The sequence below is a fragment of the Pseudochaenichthys georgianus genome, chromosome 16, assembly GCF_902827115.2.
Source record: "Pseudochaenichthys georgianus chromosome 16, fPseGeo1.2, whole genome shotgun sequence".
Classification (NCBI taxonomy): domain Eukaryota; kingdom Metazoa; phylum Chordata; class Actinopteri; order Perciformes; family Channichthyidae; genus Pseudochaenichthys; species Pseudochaenichthys georgianus.
Genome location: NC_047518.2, coordinates 31,096,153 through 31,115,974, shown reverse-complemented (window position 1 = coordinate 31,115,974; position 19,822 = coordinate 31,096,153). Strand labels below are relative to the sequence as shown.

General features: G+C 40.3%; 1 protein-coding gene across 1 annotated transcript in view; it reads right to left on the bottom strand.

Moving 5' to 3' along the window:
* The window catches only part of thsd7ab (thrombospondin, type I, domain containing 7Ab), a 155,402-nt gene that overhangs the window by 71,580 nt on the left and 64,000 nt on the right, over nt 1-19,822 (bottom strand). The window contains exons 7-9 of the mRNA XM_071205920.1: nt 17,228-17,431; nt 11,573-11,767; nt 5,714-5,957 (exon numbers count right to left, since the gene is read on the bottom strand). Coding sequence (XP_071062021.1) covers nt 5,714-5,957; nt 11,573-11,767; nt 17,228-17,431 — 643 coding nt within the window. The remainder of the gene's footprint in view (nt 1-5,713; nt 5,958-11,572; nt 11,768-17,227; nt 17,432-19,822) is intronic.

Here is a 19,822-nt window from a genome sequence, read left to right as displayed (position 1 = left end):
ACTGGGATCTGTTTAAGTTATGAATATGATGATGATGTCCCTCTCCATCTTTGTCAGTTTCCTTTAAACTGTAAACTCTAAATCAACCATAAGTGTGAATGGGAAGAGTGTCTGTTGTCAATGTGAGTCTGTTGCATGCTAGTGAGCTGCATGCTGGGATTGGCTAAAGGCCCAGGAGAACCTAACAAGATCAATTGGTGCAAAAACTGATGGTAGTTTCCTGTGGGAAGTTCAGTCATCATTTCTGACTCCTTCAGAAGGATCGCTTTGATTGTGTTTCTTATAATCCCCTTGTATCCAATTTGAGTGTTTCGAGTGCTTTACATATAGGGCAATGAGTTGACTCGTAGCAGGTTTGCCTCTACTGAGAGAACCCCCTTTGTTTCCTTTATAGTGTAATTAGATTGTTGCCACACTAATTGTGGGTATTATCCAAATTGAGATCATTAAAATTCAATTACATTCCAGTTTTCATAAAAAAACCAGACCACGTTTGTTGGCAGAACACAATACCAGCCAGAATAGGAACAGCACAATGTTTGGCTGGGAGACTCTGTGTGTGGGGGTGTGAAAGACAGTTGTAATATTGTCTTTTTTTTATCATGTATACATTGTGGTACTTCACTGTTTTCCTCCAGTGTTTGTTCATTTCATCTGTTATAATGTCTTTGCTTGTCAGATGTTCTTGTTTTCTAGGAGACAATGTTTGTATTTAGTATTTATCCTAACTGAACAATTTTCGAATTGTTGCTTTTCCAACAGCACACTGAAATGAATCAAGTAATCCAGTAATGGCATCTGCTTTGTAACTGACTTCCTGGTTCTAGTCACAATCCCATAATGATCTTTAAATGTCGTGATTTGTAGCGAGGCCAGGGCATACACAACATGGCCCCCGGAGCTGGTCCCAAAGCACAACATTAAGACGAGCAGCCAGGCTAATGCTCGTGTTGCGCTGCTATTAGCGCATTGAGTAATCTGTTCAGTGAGAGGCTGTGTTCAATACATGAGCAGATGGTTGAGCAGGATGAAGTGAGGAGATTCAAAGAAAAGAACCGTCAGTAGTTTTAAGAGAGAATACACACGCAAAAACAAGGTCTGCTGGGAAGAGATAAGGCCTAATTAATTTCATTACCAAAATTACGGACTACAAAAAAAGAACATCATTTTTTAATTTAGCATAAAATAGTTGCAGTTCTTCAAGGACCCTTTCAGTGGTGTCTTTGGCCTCCTTCTTGAGGCCTTTAAACGATATATCAGAGTGAAAAGCCGAGTGTAAACACAGCCTCCATTAGACAACACGGCAGCGAGATGATTGACTGGCATTAATACAGCTACTGCCGAACATCATAACCATGAATCATTCGGTCTCCACAGCATCAATGTGATTCTACAAAGACACATTTGGTAGCATGCAGCACACAGACTGTCAGAATCAATAAGCAGACGTTGTTGTTTTTTTTCCTCACACCACAACAGCTTTTCTCGATATGAAGATAGCAGCCCAAGCCTGAGGCACTGACATATTTATCTCTGTTGTGGCTCCCGATCTTTATTGGGCTGTGACAGTTAGTGTTTGTGTGAGTGTGTGTGTGTGTTTGTGTTTGTGACATACACTCAGGTTCACTGCCTAGGGCTGCGGGAGGAAGACAGCTCAGATCCATCGGTGAATAAGACAGGACACATCTGCATAAGCAGGGTGCAGGTGGCCATGTGTGTTTGTTCTGCTGGGATCCCACGGGTGCACTGATCAAAAATACCTGCCAGTTGGATTTTGCTAGATGAAGACATGTAAAGAAGAAAGAAGGAAAAAGGAAATAACAATATCCAGCCACTTCTGAGTATAGGCTTGAAAACACCGCCTCTCTGAGCAACAGATGGCCGGGGACACTGTTCAAATGTATGCTTTTCCTTTGGTCAAGAAAGGTACAAATCAAGTGCCAGTTGTTTGTTTGTCGTTGGTCTGCCTGATTCTTTTGGGAAATAAAAAGCAACCAAAGCTTGGATAAAAGATGGACCACAACGTTTATTCAACTACAGATAAAGTGACAAGTAAATATCTGAATGAGCAGAGAAACATAATGTCTTCAATCCATACAATGCATTAGGGATCACTGAATGGTTTGATCTCTATTATAAAATATATATATATATAAATAATATATCATACTCTTTTGTCTTCACATCATCTAGCTTTCACGCTACTTGAACAGCTATTGGAATCATTGGAGTGCACTGTTTCAAGAAGGTGAATGTATTATCTATTCATGGGTCATAACTAATGCTGTTTCTCTGTGCTCTGTACACACCATCTTTACATTTCTATGTCGGTTGAAAATGGTTAACTTGTTGACGCTTTGTTGAACCATTTGAGCACCATTTCCTTCCTGCAATTGTGTAAATGTCAATCATTGTGGACTTGTGTTTATTTCAATCACTGCAGTTTGAGTTTGTTGCATGTTGACATATTTTTCAATCCGTTCCTCTCCATTTTTAGACCAATGCTCCTGCATGTTAAGTAGCGATGATTTGGCCTCTTCCAGCTCTGCTAATTGACTCATGCTGATTTGAAAACTCGTTGATTGGCATACCCCTCTTTAAGCTAACAAATGTGGCTAATTGGCAATCACTCTAATAGGACACATCTTGGTGGCAATGTTTGTCATCGTGAGTTGAAGAGTCAAAGTTAATTTCCCATGAGGCGTTGAAATGATTTGATGTCCTCTGTGTGTTAGTGTGTATGTATAACAGTTCTTGGCTTTAACTTTTGTGAAGTCAACATACCAGCTTAAAGCCTGTTACTGGACCCCTGCCAGTGACAGTGGCTGAGGAAAATCCTACTAAAGATTTGAATCAACACCTTTGAGGGTTACAGCAGTAAGATTACAAAAGGACGTCATGGGCATAGTGAGGGTTATAAACCGGAAGGGACAGTGTAATGGAAGCTTCTTCAGCACCACCGGTCTATGAAGGCAGGTGAAGAGAAGCCTCACTTTGTGCAGAGAGACAGAAATAGCATTTACAGTGCTTCTTTCAAGCAGTCAATGAGGGCACGAGATAAGTTTGTGCACAGATGGAAGGCTGACAGGCAGGTAGGCCATCGTGCTTTTTACAGTACTACGGCTTCCACAGATGACATCTTTTTATGGATTTTTTGTCAAAGCACTTCAGATATTCATTGCTATCGGGATGTTAAGAGCATTCCATGGAATATAACAAAAAGTGTATCTCGAGCCGGTTTCTCAAACCTACCTACCCCACCTTTAACTGCGTTGAAATCTGTAAATACAAACTATGCAGGAAGTCTCTAAATGGAAGATGGAAGCTCAATCCCAAAATGAGAGTATAGAGTAACATTAAAGTGGACAATGAGAGCTTGAGATGGCTGTATATTAACTCTAAAAGTCAGAGAGCAGTCTTCCAATTCCCCATATTACTGAAACAAAAACACCAGAATAGCCACACTTAACGTAAAAGCCCATATCAGGTCTAACAGTTCCCTATATCCACTCACATAAAGCGGACCCTTAGGTCTCTAATCCACCAGTTATGTTGAGAGAGGATGGTGAACAAAAAAGATCAATAACCCCCTCGATGAATGTACAGTACATACACGGGCATTTAGGTATTGAAGGATGAACCTACCCTTTAATGCTGCCGTTTTCAAGTGGGGATTTGTTTACAACCTGTCGGATAGCCTGTAGCACATTGATCTCTGCACATCTTAATTGATTTATCCATTACAGCAAATAATGAAAGAATAACAACAACAGCATCACAAGATATTAAAGACATCCTGTGGTATTTGCACGTCAGATAAGTCAACAATAAAGGTACACAGGTTCGAAATTCAGGCATATGTTAAGAAAAGTGTGTGACCTTCATTACCCAAAACCTCAAACCCACTCAACTGAGGTCAACAACAATAACGCCCTATTGAGAGGGTGAGTAGGTGCTTGATAGGAGTCCACTTAGTCAAATATCTTGTGTTTACTAGTCATAAGGGATGCTATTGTTTATTTGATTCGGTTTTTTTATACAAATTGATCGACTACAGATAATGGAGGCAAATCGACTAAAAGCTTTTCTGTCAGTAACTTAATGCCATTACCCTTGACACTTCGAGCCTTGCTACCCTCCCACCCGCTGGGCCGGTGTTTTTCTGTTTCTCCAGCTTTGTCGGTGTGGATTTAAAAATAAAAGGAATGAAAGGCATCCTGGTCTTCGACCTCTGTTCTGCAGCCCATTAAGTGCAGCTGCTGCAGTGTCAGGGTCAGATGCTCGCACAGCCACCACTGAAACTGGGCATTCATCTTCATTTTATCATGTGGTGCTCTCTGCAAATCACATTTGCCTTGTACTTGTACCTACACAACACACTCGTACTCTTTAAATCATCGATGTTCCTATCCCCTGTTTGCTGATAACCACGCTTTGGAGGTGTCAGACAAGAGGAGGAGGAATCTGTTTGAATTGGAGAGAGACACTAAACATATATTAGAGGATGCTTTTGGGACTTTCCGCAATCAATCTTCATTGGGGTTTCTTTTAAACAAATGTAGACACTCGCAGTCCACTCCTTTATCTTTTGTTGTCCAGTGAACTAGTCAAACATTAAGCATCACACTAAAGCTGATCTTTCTGGCAGACTTTAACACAACAGCATATTTTGAATCCGCCTCATGCGGTGTAGGCTTCAGAGCTAACCACAAACATCTTGTCTCTCATCTGCCTCATGATTAAATTGCCTTAAAGTATCAATCCCATTTAATTACTGTTATTATCATCAATGAGAAATTGCCAGCGCCCAAAACGGCAGGGTTAATTAGGCTTTCAGGGACGGAGAGATTATTTATTTGGTCTCCTGCAAAGGGAAGATATAAATTGGGTGTTAACTTAGCAAAGAGTCTGCTCTGCTTACTTAACCAGCTCTGTCAGAGTCTCCTTGGTTTTTGTTATTTCTGACTCTCTAGTCTCCCGCTGTCACTTCCCTTCACAACACTTCTGCTCCTCTCATCTGCCTCTCACCTCCTGACTCTTCTTTTCTTTATTTTCCTTCTGTTCAATGTCAATTACAAATACAGTATCTTTACAATGGTCTTCTGATGTGCTTTCAAATCAAAACACTCAATTACTTGATCTCTTCACCAACAGATGATAAAGGGTTACTGTTAGACCTCATAATGTAGGCTAGTGTTTTTAAATATGTGCTTTAGGAACGATTATTACTCTCGTTTGTGTATTAATCTAGCAACAATCCATAAAAAAAAAGGTTATTTAACAAATTATTTCACACATCATAAGACCACGGAGCTCTCCCTGTTCTCGATCTTCAGAACAGCAGCTCTAGATTAAACTGAATTGATTTTTCTTTTTAGATAAAGGTTCCCAAATCAGTAGAATCAGCTGTTGCAGAGATTTCTTTGAAATGAAAACGTGCCTATCCTTGGATCCTGAAGGCGCATGATTGTGAACCACATCAGGCTCAGATATTAGTTCTGAGGAGTGAGCAATTTCATTCCAACACAACTCTCCAAGACCTTATTTCACAGCTATAAACACCTACAAACCAGCGAAGCAAGAAATTACCATTAAGTCTAAATAAGACTGCTGCAGCAGTGTGTCATTGGAAAAACATGACCGGACACCACTGGTAAATAAATCCAACAAACACGTGTTCCCAAGGAACTGAAAAAGAAGAAAAAGAGCTTACTTCTTGGGGGGCACCTGTCCAACGTTGACCCGGACGCAGATGACCTTACGAGTCTGCATTCCCGTGGAGCAGGGACCACCACCACCGCTGGCTCCGACTGCCATGGAGGTGTTTAGGGTTGAAGCGGAGGGGTCTTCGGTACAAGGACCCCAAGGACCCGTCTGCCAGTGGTAAACCGTACAGGCGTGTTCGTTACAGTTCCGAACCTCCTGAAGGGAACTGCTGTTCGGGCATGCGCCTCCACCTGAGAAATACAAAAAAACACTCCAGATGAAAAATGTACTTAATCAACTACTACTAAATTGCCTTTTTGCCTCTCCTTGCAGTGGAAGACCAATATACTGAGAAGGGGGAGATATACGGACAGCATGTGGGAAAGGGGCGCAGGTCGTATTCAACATAGCCTCCCACCTATTAATGAGCTACCTGAGCACGCTAATCACAATCATTTTCAGGACTCTGCTGTCGCAGAGGCCTGCTTTCACCCCGGGGTGCTGATTTTGCTCCAGGAACATCGCGGATACTGTGTGCTGGTCTGGGAAAATGGCCCATATCGGGATTCTGCTGTGCCTGTTAACTATTTTGGACTATGAGAAGATCTCTAGTCATTCTGAGAAGACTACTGGATTCAGGTCTGTTCTGCCACCCGCAGTGGGCATCCCCTGCAAAGGTTCGGATGTGTTACACAAACAATTACCGGTTGCCTTGTCACAGTCAATCTGCTCGACAAAATATGTTTGTCTTTTTTGTTTTCCTTTGATAATGGTTCTTCAGGACTGCTTCTTAAGCTCTAATCACACTCTCGCAGACTTTTCCGGTGTTTCTAAATTAGATGACAATGTATGTGTGTCGCTTAAGAGGAAAAGATGCCTGTTTTTGTTGTTGTTACTACTGTCAGGAAATGTACAACCTAACCCTGGTCCGCCCAGTAGTAATAGTCAGATCGCTACTCCTGCTGATTTTAAAGCTAGGTCTGGGTTGGGTTTCATCCACTTGAATGTGCGCAGTCTGTTAGGTAAATTAGATTTTATCCGCATCTGGGCGAGCTCAACTGACGCTTACGTCATTGTTTTATCAGAAACATGGCTAAATAAATCTTTTTTGGCCTCTGACATTGCCTTAAATGGTTATAATGTGTATCGTACCGACCGGCCTAATAAAGGTGGTGGCGTTGCCATTTATGTTAAGAATAAGTTCAGTGTAACCGCATTAGTTTCCAAATCTATCAGTAAGCAATTTGAATTGTTAGCCTTAAATATAGAAGTGGCAAAGGGTCAACAGGTCATGGTCGTGGGCTGTCAAAGACTCCTTGTCTTCGCTAGCAAATCTTTTATCGCAACTAGACTACAAGGAAATAGTGCTACTTGGAGATTTTAACTGGGACTGGTTAACTGCAGTGTCAGAGGATTTTAAAAACATCTCTTTAAATGTTACTCAGATTGTTGACAGTCCTACTCGCCCTAATATTAAGTCCCCAAATACTCCCTAATTGATCTCATTCTAACTAATATTCCCTATAAATACTCAGCTGTGGGAGTATTTGCGAATGATCTGAGTGACCACTGTGTTGTAGCCACAATTAGGGACACAAAAGTCCAAAAGGTTAAACCTCGTATTATCATCAAGAGAGACATAAAACATTTTGTGGAGCAGGGTTTTGTGCATGATCTGTTTGGGTTTGATTGGGGAAAAATCGATTTGTGTGCTGATGTTGAGACTGCATGGTCTTATTTTTATCTTGGTTTTATGGAAATTATAGATAGACATGCACCCCTGCGTACATTTAGAGTGAAGGGACGAGACAATCCTTGGTTTTCTGCTGAATTATCTAGTCTCCTACATGAGAGAAACAAGGCCTGGGCAAAGGCTAGGAAATCAGGCTCAGAGGTAGAATGGCTGCGTTTTAGGCAGCTAAGAAATAGATTCACTTCACATGTTAAAAGTGCTAAATCTAAGTATTATCTGTCAGTTACCACAAAGAACCTGAACAACCCTAGACAATTCTGGAAAGCCATAAAATCGATATCCACCGGTGATATCCGTAATGAGCTACCTCCGTGCCTTACCACAGCATCTGGCACTATATTGGATAGGGCTACCATGTTAAATTGTTTTAATGAGCATTTTGTGTCCTGTGGCTCTCTGTTTCATTCTGTTTCTGATTCTGCTTCTATGTACACCACAGTCGGTGACTCAGAACAATGTAGTCTGGAAAACCCTTTCAGTTTTACTCCTTTTACTGTTGATGATGTTCGTGAAGTCTTAACCAAGCTAAATCCTAAAAAGCCGGCTGGTCCGGACAACGTAGAACCTTTCTTTTTAAAGATAGCTGCAGATTTTATTGCTCCACCTCTTACTACTCTTTTTAACCTCTCTCTTAGTACGAACAAAATCCCAAAAGTATGGAAGTCAGCTTATGTCCTGCCACTACTAAAAGGAGGGGAGGCCACCTTATTAAACCATTATAGACCCATCTCTAAATTGTCAGTTCTGGCCAAGGTTCTTGAACGCCTAGTGAGTGAACAGGTAAAGGTGTTTTTATGTAACAATGACATCCTGTCTAAACATCAGTCAGGCTTCAGAAAGCAACATAGCACTATCACTGCCACAATGAAAGTGGTAAATTATATTACGAGTATTTTAGATAATAAGCAGAGTTGTGCAGCTCTGTTTGTTGACCTATCCAAAGCTTTTGATACCGTCGATCATCGCATTTTGAAGCAAAGGCTGGTCAGTATTGGCATATCCAGCCTTGCAGTGGGGTGGTTTGTGAACTACCTCTCTGAAAGGTCCCAATGTGTTCAGTTTGATGGGCTGTCTTCTGAGTGGTTAAACATCACTAATGGTGTACCACAAGGTTCAGTTTTAGGTCCGCTATTATTCTCTATCTATATAGTTTAGGTGAACATGTTGAAGGAGTAACCTTACATTTCTATGCGGACGATACCGTTATGTATTGTGCAGGTCCCTAGATTAACGAGGCTGTTGTTAAATTACAGGCTGTTTTTAACATTATTCAGGCTCAGCTCTCTGAGCTTAAGCTTCTTTTAAATGTGGATAAAACCAAGGTAATGCTCTTTTCTAAAGCTAAAGCTAAAAATACACCATAGACTGCTTTGGATATTGTAACTACGCAAGGAAAAAACTTGAAGTGGTTACCTGTTACAAATACTTGGATATCTGGCTTGATGACTGTCTCACTTTTAATTTCATGTAAATAACCTGCTTAAAAAGCTGAGGGTTAGGCTAGGTTTCTTTTACAGAAATAAGTCCTGTTTCTCGCTTGAGGCCAGGAAAAGGCTAGTCACTGTGACCTTTTTACCTGTGCTGGACTATGGTGATTTCTTATATGCACCTGCCAATTACCTGAGCAAGTTAGATGCTGCGTATCACAGTGCACTGAGATTTTTGACAAATTGTAAAGCACTTACGCATCACTGTACCCTGTATACCAAGGCGGTTTTGCCATCACTTACTGTACGGAGGCTCAGTCACTGGTACTTTTTCATTTACAAAGCCATGTTGGATAAACTACCATCTTATATCTGCTCCCTGATCTCTCTGCGAATTGAAAGTACTTATTGCCTGAGATCACATGCTGTGGTTTTATTAAATGTGCCAAGTGCTAGGACTGTCTTAGGGAAGAAAGCTTTTAGATGTGCAGCTCCACTAACATGGAACAGTCTGCAAAAAGAATGGAAAATTACCAAGCTAGTACCACTACATGTTTTTAAAGCTCGGTTGGATGCTACAAAATCAGATGCTGTTGGTACCTGTACATGTGGTTAGATATGTAAATTGTAATCCCTGTACATTTTGCTGTATGATGTACTTTTGTTGTTCTGTTGTTTATGTTTTCATGTCTTCCTGCTGCAGGTCTCCCTTGAAAAAGATATCATTGATCTCAATGGGATTTTACCTGGATAAATAAAGGTTTTGAATTGAATTGAATTTTCATTAGTATAGAAATATTCATCACAATTATTTAGTGATTTTGATGACCCAACATTTTCAATGTTACTTTATATTCAAAAACAGTGAGCAATGCCCTAACTTTTTTCTTGTGCTACATTCCTTCTGATAAGGGTCCTTGTTGTGCACAATCCCATCAATTGTTAGTCCCATTCCCTCTTCATCTGCCTGTCTCCCTCTCATTTCTCTTTGTCAGTCAGACAGTCAGTCGGTGTGTCGATGGAGCCCTCTCAGGTTTAGAGTAACTGCAGACACTTAGGCCTTTCAGCAGAGATTGAGAGGCATTGAGGGATTTTGAATCCTCAACACCTGTATTTCGCTGTTGGAGTTGACAGAGAGCAAGCTCCATAATGAGTGGCGGTGCACACACAGTCGGGTCTGAATCACAGACTGCCAACTCAGATAAATCTCAACTTTTAGTTACCAAGCATGACTACCGATCTGCTGACAACGGAGCTGACTAACAATGTCCCAACACTAGCATGATGAGCATTAGCTGCTGCTGAACAATGACCTAGAAAATCTGCATGTTGGACAATGGGGAAAATGTGAAGCCGCTTACAGAAACACAAACCAGAAACAAAACAAAGAAAGTCAGCAATGATTCGTGTTTGCAGGATAAATTACAGTTTGCTGGCTCATTCACAAAGAACTGCAGCAATTTTCACTGAGCAAGCATCTTGAATTGCATTCAACTAAATTAGTAAGAGGCACTTGGGCTTCATAAAGTCCCATAATAATCACTGTGAATAAAGTGTAAGCAGTTATGCTAAAGAGGTCATTAATTTGGCGTATTGCTATATTAATTAGCACATGTCAAGATATTGGTGGTTGCTTATTAACGTGAACCCTGTATGTAAAAGCTTTGAGTAGTTCCTGTATTTTCAACTATTTTTCATTAATATGCAACACAAGAGCTGCAAAAGCTGCTAAGGAGCTCTGAGTCTTATCAGATAATCTACTCGGCAGGGGAACCTGTGGTGTGGAGACGTCTTTCAGGTATTGTTCTTGAGCATGTGTGAGAATATGTCTTGAGTACGTTATAAAGATGTGTGTCAGAAAACACAGCAGGATATATTTTGATATGATTCCATCAGATTTTTAAAACATACTAAAGCTAATACAAGTACAGCTACTATACTTCTAGTCTAACATCAAGAATTTACCAACAAGTTCTGGAAACCTGGGCACCCGTATAAGACCTTTGATAAAGACAGATATTAAATATATGAATGTGATAGGTGAGGCATGCAGTACATAAAGTAATACAACTGTAGAACAACAGAATAAACACATCCAAACTATTTCACACATGGCCAACAAGCCCCGACTGTACTACAACGGGATGAATACAATCTAAATACATTATAAGTTACCCTAAAGCTGATAATGTTGTTTTAAAAACTCAAAACAAGGAAAAAAATGAAGTGGACACACAGCTAGAGGTTTAAAACAGCTACAATCCTATCACAACTGTTACCCTCCATCACTGTGATCCACGCCACAACCATCGCAGTGACTGTGAGGAAAACACACACACACACACCTAGATAAGATGCAAGAAAATGTTTTGAAACATAACAAAAAAGAAGAACAAAAAGAAGAGCAGACGCAGACAGAGATATAAACCAGAAAGAACAAGCATAAGCAGAGAAATGATCTTAGAAACTGATAAAAAGCAAGTGTCAGACGAGGCGACAGACCAACAGAAATAATCACCAGGACAGATAAGCAGACTGTGTGAGATAAGGACAAATGCACATGCAGACAAGTGTGAAATCTAGACATTCAGTGAGTGACAGCAGAGGACAACTTGAAAGGCCATGAGGAAGTCAATATCCGGGCCTCATCTGCGTACATCTCCATACTGAATGTTGCAGAACTCACCTTCCCCGGCGTTGTAGGCCAGGATGGAGCGCGTCCTCATCTGCTTCCCCTCGATGGTCTTACTGGAGCAGGTCTGGGAGCAGCTGGTCCAGGGCGTCCAATCACTGAGCACGCAGTCTCTTGAGCAAGGCACCTCACAGGCCACGGGCTCTGGAGCCGGGGAGGACGTGCAGAGCTTCCTGTCCACTTCCGCTCCTGAAGAAACAAAGGGGGAAATAACACAGTAACTATTTTCTATTCTCTATAATGTATACTTAGAAATATATGGTGTAATTAAAAGATTAGGGTACTAATCTAATTGTGGTGAAGTAATAATATATTCGTGTTTTATACTAATGGGTTTTGAGGAAATCAACCTCAGTAATTACCAAAAATGATGCTGAAAATGAAAGAGAAAGGCAGCCACTATTCGCAGTTATTGCACAGAAACTCCCAGCTGTGTTTTTATGTAATAATGTTTTCCGGGCCTAAAGTACTTTATTGAAACTCAAAACAGATGGTTTTGCATTTCAAAACTTGGTTTAAAGTGATATGTGGACTTGATAGCCTAAACAGGTGGTTTTGTTTGAGTATTTAATTCATTGTAATTACTTTCTCAAATAGGATATGTGCTTTTACATAAACATTGTTATTCTAAGAATTGACCATCTGTGCTTCCAGTAATTAAATCCGAGTATGTTTCAGAAAAAGTTTTATGATATTACATAAACATATTTAGGGAATATTTAACAAATAAGGGAAGAGAAATTGTATTTTACTTTGAATTACTTACAATTAAAGATGGTTCTCTCAGGGAATTTCTTGAGATAGTAAATGTAATGTAGAAATAATAGTCCACTACATGAGAAACTAAACCTATATTACTCTTTATTAAAAGATAAAAACCCTAATATTACCGCGATATAAGTATCACTAGAGCATGTGCTGACCTGTTTATGTTACCAAACTGCTACCATAGCAACGTAAAGAGCCATCTTTTCTTAGTATTATCTTGTTTTGTTTACCTGGGATCTATCACAATTGTTTGTGTGCGATCTTTCATCCTTCTTTGTACACATGTGACTGCCCTATAAATCCAAACCAAACCTTGGGCAATGAATAGACTTGAGGGCTCAAAGATTCATTGCGAGAATGAGATTATCACCCTCAGACTTCTCTTCAGCACAGAGTCAGTGGCAGCAGTGCGAACAGCTGTCTGTGTGTCTTAATTGATGGCGCGATGTCAAGTACACAGCCCATTCTTAATTTGAGAGACGTGCTTGTTTTCTTAAGACGTCTGTTTTCTCTAAGACAACTTGGGTAAGATATAATATAAACTGGCACAAGTAGCAATTTAGCATTCTTTGATTGATTCAAGGGTCTGGTTTACACAAGGACATCTGTCGACATACTGCATAAGCAAATTACAAAATGTTTCCTAGACAGCAGAAAGAGAGTATTCTGTCCAGAAAAAGAGATTTATTGAAGCAGTCGATTGACTTCCTGCTCTTTTTACACTGTTTGATAGGAAACCAGGCCAGGTTTGTAAACATCAGGATGGACTGTGTCATCTACTGACATCTCATTCAAAGATGTATAGGTAACATCAACATAACTTCATAAGTTATAAAGCCTGTCAGTTATTTATTGTGTTCTGTGGGAATCTCCAAGTGCTGAAGTTGCGTTTTAATCCCACCAAAAATTGCTAACAGCATTTAAACCAGTGACATCTCTGTTACTCCTGGATTTACATAAGTGCGCTTCACCACAGAAATAATTCAAAACATTTCACTCCTGAATTCCATATTGACATGACATTTGATTACAACCCCTTTTATGGATTATCTGTGTTTTATATATTCATAGTGATGCACTCTTGACGACAATCTCCATACTAAAGTGGCATTGAACACGGGCAGAGCAGACTCACGTGGGATTCCCACATTTGTACACTATTGTCCATGTTTTATTAATGAGCTCCGAGCATCAGCGATAAGTGGATTATATTAACCCACATATTCCTCTATGTTGCTGCATTTGCTGCCATGAACTAAGCAGAGCATATTTCCTATGTAAGCAAATACACACAAATATAAAGCTTTCAGTGGTTGAATTGAAATTGAATGGAAGTTGAGGAGAATCACTTGAGCTTCAAACGTCAGATCGGGCCGGACGCATTAAGATGTCACTTTGACAGATGTGCAGTGGAGCAATCATGGGTGAACTGAGAAGGCGTGAAAATAAGAAGCGACAAGGGACTCAAGCAGCTTTCAGGCTAACACACAGAAAACATGAATGAACCTCCCACTATGAGAGGAAGACCCCCATGCTTAGAGTGCACAGGAGGAACGGCTCCCAGTCTAAGTGGGCAGGCAGTCAGCATCGGGAATATCAATAGCCAGTTTCAATAACATTTGTATCGACCTTCGTCTCTTGTCTGGGGCGGTGTGGCCTTTTCTTTTATGGCCGCGACACACTTGGAGAAAAAAATATACAGCTGACATTGCAGCGAGAACTCTCTGAGGCGAAACGCAAACAGAAAATCCAAACAGAACAAATCAATTTTCATCAGATGAGGGCGTGAAGGTGGGGGGAGGATCAATCAACCGAAGTCAGGAGAGAAAGAACAGAGTCTGTGTGTCCTGCAAAACAGGTGCAGTAATAACTGGGCTTCACCAAACACCTGCACTTAAACCATAAACTGTGATTTGTGGGGGACGATAGAAGGACAAATCAAGTTCTCTAGTAGAGAAAACATGAACAAAGTGACCCCACATTATCACAAACTAAGATTGAATGAGTACTTCTGGGACTTAATATGCTTTCTATAGGTGTAGTTCATTTAGAAAATGCTAAGGTACTTGTACTTTCCTGTTAAACCCCGAGCCTGTTTTTCAGGTTTCAGGCTCGAAAATGACATTCCCAGAACAAATGACTGTAACTTCACTTCTAAAAGGTTTATATGAATAATTTTTGTTATCAAAGCAAGGTTACATCTGTGAGTTGGATGTAGAAGTGTCAGAATCAATATAGATGTTTCTGTGTCAGAGAAAGAAAACCCATTACTTATAGTGAAGACCAACCTTGAATGATGGGTTAGTAGCCTAAAAGCTTTAGGAATCCAAATTATAACATATAATAAGTACCCTGTATCAAGATTGAGGCAAAACAAGTGACATTTGACCTTTTTAGAGAGGTTTATGAAAATAAAGTCCAGGCGGAATAAGCTTTGGGCACATTTGGGCCCATTTGGGCCCATCAGTGCCATTTGACCTTTTTCAGATACCAGACTATAAAAATCATTGTATTACATTGAATAGTCACTATAGGTATTCATTCCATTAAAAAAATGTAAATAAAAAAATGTAAATAAAAAAAAAGATTCTTAAAAAAATATTAAAAATATTTGTGTGAGTGTGTATAAAAAAAATCAGGGTCCCCGTCGGCGGGGACCTTCGGGCTTAACAGGTTCAATGTCATGCTTATTTATACTACTACTTCACTAAATCTCAGAGGAAATATTCAACTTTTTACTAAAGACACAATACTATATTACTAACCAGTAGTATACAAAGTGTAAATGTGTTCCCACATACAAACTACAACATACTATTACATCTATGTATTAGTGATACCAACATCATTACATATTATAATACACTACTGTGAAATGAGACTGTAGTATTAGTATTTTTACATAAATAAACATATTAGTATTTTCTCATAGATGTAATCTACGCTTTGCCAGAAGAATAAAAATCAAATGTATTTTGTATAACATTTGCTCACAACCTGAATGCAAAAGGAAAGTCTGGAAAACGTATCTGTACCACTGCACCTTATATATTAAATATTAAGAGTTAAAAAGCATAGCTCTAAAAATCAGAGGCAGCAAAGAGCACTAGATACTGGAAGACCTGGGGCCACTGAGGATTGATTTGATTTAGCGAGAGTAAGGTTTAATTGTGCGTGCAGAGAGGAAGACTGTAATGAGACACAGCGTGGCAATGCTGAATCAAGCAAGCATTAAAGTAGGAGAGGTTTAACAGGAGGAGAGAGAGTCGAGGAAGGACGCCTGGAGGGAGAGGAGTCTGGAGAGAACTCTCACACAGTTGATGAATGGGGCTGAGTCCCTGAAATCTCCTCATGTACAGAGTCTACTGCCAGAGTACGAAGGTCAGTGGAGGGGTGATCTTGGAAAATACTTGATGTTGCACACAAGGTCAGACCTGCACTTCTTATTGCTAATAGAGGTGGGTCAGAAAGCACTTCACACTGTAAGAGGTATGAAGAAGCAAGTAGGAATTGTGATGGATGATGTCAATCAACAAGTGCTGTCTCTAGGGGAATAATATGTTGTTTTTTTACTCATTACTTAATTAAGACAATTGACCCTTCTTTACTCTTACCAAGAACATAGAACAGTCACATATTTTACCCTTCTGATGGTCATTTACATGTATCCTCTGCTGGACTTTAAACTCTCTTCAATACACCATTTAGTCTCAAACACAAACTCTGGAACACAAACCATTAAGTTACATCAGTAATGCTTTGTTTTGATAACAAATCTTTTTGAAATGTGGAAGAAAAAAAAGTGTGTTTTGAAATGGATTAGAGATTCAAGATTTATTTTGTCCTCAATTTTGGTAGAAAAATATTCGAAAGACAATTTAATTAGATCTGCTAAACATTTAATTTGACCTTGTTTTTTATTGTTTCTAATGAGGTTCTTTGTTGGAATAATTTGTACAATCTTTTGTGGCTTTGGTTACATCGGGGGTTGGGCTTAACTGCACCCTTAAAACGTTAATGACAGACTTAACTGTACTGTCTGGCGCCGCATTGTGTTAACAATAGCACATTCAGGCCTCAAAGATCTCCTATCATGCTATTTTTAGGCATATATTATAGGTCTCAGATATATAAAAGAATTATAAAAAACATGTCTATGAAGTGTTTTGCTCAAAATGCCAAACAGATCACCCATTCTAGCAATGCCTCATATCCCTCTATTTCAGCCCTGTTAGAGAAGTGCTGATTCTGGGTCCGTAGCTTTATAAAAAAGGGGGGGGGGGAAGCTTGTGCCTGCTCAGAATTTGACAAGATACTCAGCTAAATGCTGCCGTGAAGAAACGCCATAGCATGTTCTAAACCACATCAAGGATTATTTCTGAAACAGTATGGCGCTCAAAGGCTTTCTCTCTTGCGGGTTTACCACAAGGTGAGTTCCTTTTTTTATTTCCTGTTTTTTTACACATACTCTCTCCAGTACAGGTTAGCTTTGAGTGTGAGCGACGCTTGCTAATGTAAACAAAGACCATATTACATCCAAAACACGTCGTGCATTGTTTCTGATAGCGATGTTTCTGATAGGGCCGTGGGTGTAAAGCCAACCCACATTTCCGATATTACGTCATCTCGGCAGCAAATGTGGATCAGCTCCGTTGTACCCCCGTTCTTAGAGATTTGGGTACGGAGGAAAAGAGAGAGGGTTTTATTTTCTGACACTTTGTGAGTTCCCTGACACACCGGGGACACATATTTATGTATAAAAGACATAAGGAAGTACATTTTGCACGATAGGCGACCTTTAAATCATGTTACCACCTTTTAGATTATGAAGCATAGCAACAGCTGTAATCAACTTGAACTGCGACTGAAGTGTTTTCTCACCAGTGCTGTTGACACACTGGACCTGAGGGATCTGAGTGCCGGGGCCACACTGGTTGTCTTCTTCAGGAACACACGGATCCAGGCCGGTCAGTTTCCAGTCGTAACAACTGGGCTCGTCGCACGGCACCGCCTCCACCAGGTGGGGGCAGTTCCCCGGCCCTCCTGTTGGCTCGTTGGTGATCTGTCGCTTTCTGAGTTTGAAACCTGCAGAGTATAAAGACATCAAAATACAGTCCTCAAAATCAACACACCTTACAGTAACTGTTCTACATGTTCAATGACATTTAATCTAAAAACAATAATTTAACAGAACACTTTCACCAGTGGAGAAAAACAGTTGTATAAATTATAGCTTTACAGAATGACTTACTTTATTTGAAGGTCATTTAGCTGATAATACTTTGTGTACTTTTACTTCAGTTGAGTCCAGGGCTTTAACTTGTAATGGAATATTTTGAAATGTTTGCATATCTGAATTTGTTCTACTATCTAAGTCATTCTTCCACCACTGATGATACAGTGCATCCGGAAAGTATTCATACCTCTTCACTTTTTCCACATTTTGTTATGGTACAGCCATATTTTAAAATTGATTAAATTGATTTGTTTTCTCAATATTCGAGACACAATACCCCATAATAACAAAGTTAAAAAAGTGTTTTAATCATTTTTGCTAATGAATTTAAAATAAAAAACTCATATCACATGTGCATAAGTATTCACACCCTTAACTCAATACTTTGTTGAAGCACTTTTGGTAGCAATTACAGTCTTCTTGAGTATGATGCTACACGCTTGGCACACCTATCTTTGGGCAGTTTTTCCCATTCTTCTTTGCAGATCATCTCAAGCTCCATCAGCTTGGATGGGGAGCGTCGGTGCACAGCCATTTTCAGATCTCTCCAGAGATATTCAATCCGGTTCAAGTCTGGGCTCTGGCTGGGCCACTCAAGGACATTCACAGACTTGTCCCGAAGCCACTCCTGTGTTATCGTGGCTGTGTGCTTAGGGTCGTTGTCCTGTTGAAACCTTTGCCCGAGTCTGAGGTCCAGAGCGCTCTGGAGCAGGTTTTCATCAAGGATCTCCCTGTACATTGCTGCTTTAATCTTTCCCTTGATCCTGACTGGTCTCCCAGTTCCTGCTGCTGAAAAACATCCCCACAGCATGATGCTGCCACCACCATGCTTCACTGTAGGGATGGTGTTGGCCAGGTCTGGTTTCATCCAGACATGATTCTTGGCATTCAGGCCAAAGAGATCAATTTTGGTTTAATCAGACCAGACAATTTGTTTTTCTCATGGTCTGAGAGTCCTCTAGCTGCTCCATGTGGGCTTTCATGTGCCTTTTACTGAGGAGTGGCTTCCTTCTGGCCACTCTACCATAAAGGCCTGATTGGTGGAGTGCTGCACAGATGGTTGTCCTTCTGGAAGGTTCTCCCATCTCTACAGAGGAACACTGGAGCTCTGTCAGAGTGACCATCAGGTTCTTGGTCACCTCTCTGACTAAGGTCCTTCTCCCCCGATGCTCAGTTTGGTTTGGGCAGCAAGCTCTAGGAAGAGCCCTGGTGGTTTCAAGCATCTTCCATTTGCAAATGATGGAGTCCACTGTGCTCGTTGGGACGTTCAATGCTGCAGACATTTTTATGTCCCCTTCCTAGGGGTGGGCGATATGACGATATATATCGTCGTGACGATATTAGGTCTCCACGATATGCTTTTTCAGAGATATCGTCCTATCGTGATAAAAAAAAAAAATAGCGGGAGGGGAAGAGGCTCTCCGTGCGCGGCGCAGGGGGCTATGACAGCGGACGGAGAGCCTCTTCCCCTCCCGCTCCCCCAGCCTCACCTACTGATTTTAATTTCACCATATATCAAGCCCGATCGATTTCACAATGTCAGCGCACCTCTGCTTGCGTTCAGTCCGAGTTGTTTGACACGCTCCCAAAGTCCCCGCCCCCTTTCTTTGCAGCGAGCAACCATAGGGCAGGCATTTCATAAAGGGGCTCCTTATGAAAAGACTAGCAAACGGTGGAAAGACATAACTGACGCTGTAGCGTTTTATGTTTTTCCCTTCAGTTATGCTAAAGTCTTTTATTACACTTCAAGTCTAAAGTTTACATTTTAATTATTTGGCACTGACTTTTCCTCATTGATGTTTTATGTTTTACTTAGTTATGTTTTACCCTCCTTTTCATGTTTATTGATGTTCACTGCTCACTTGTTCATTCAGGGTTTCATTTCTGAAATAAAACCAGCTTGAAATGCTATTCTGGTCTGTTACTCCTTTTTGTTTTAGTTTCTGTTACCTTGTAGGTGCTTGTACTGTTAAGTAACTTGAAAAATAACCATAATAACCGACATGAAAAAATATCGTGATATATATCGTCTATCGTGATACTGCCTGAAAATATCGTGATAACATATTTTTCAATATCAGAATATCACACAGTGACATTTTGTATAGGCTTCAGTGAACACAACGTTGGTCACTCCCTTGCTCTTTCACACACATTGTATTTGATGAGTGTGTAATATTGCAGGAACATTTGACTTTATCCAAACTGTGAATCATCTGGTTGAACAACTGCTAAATGAA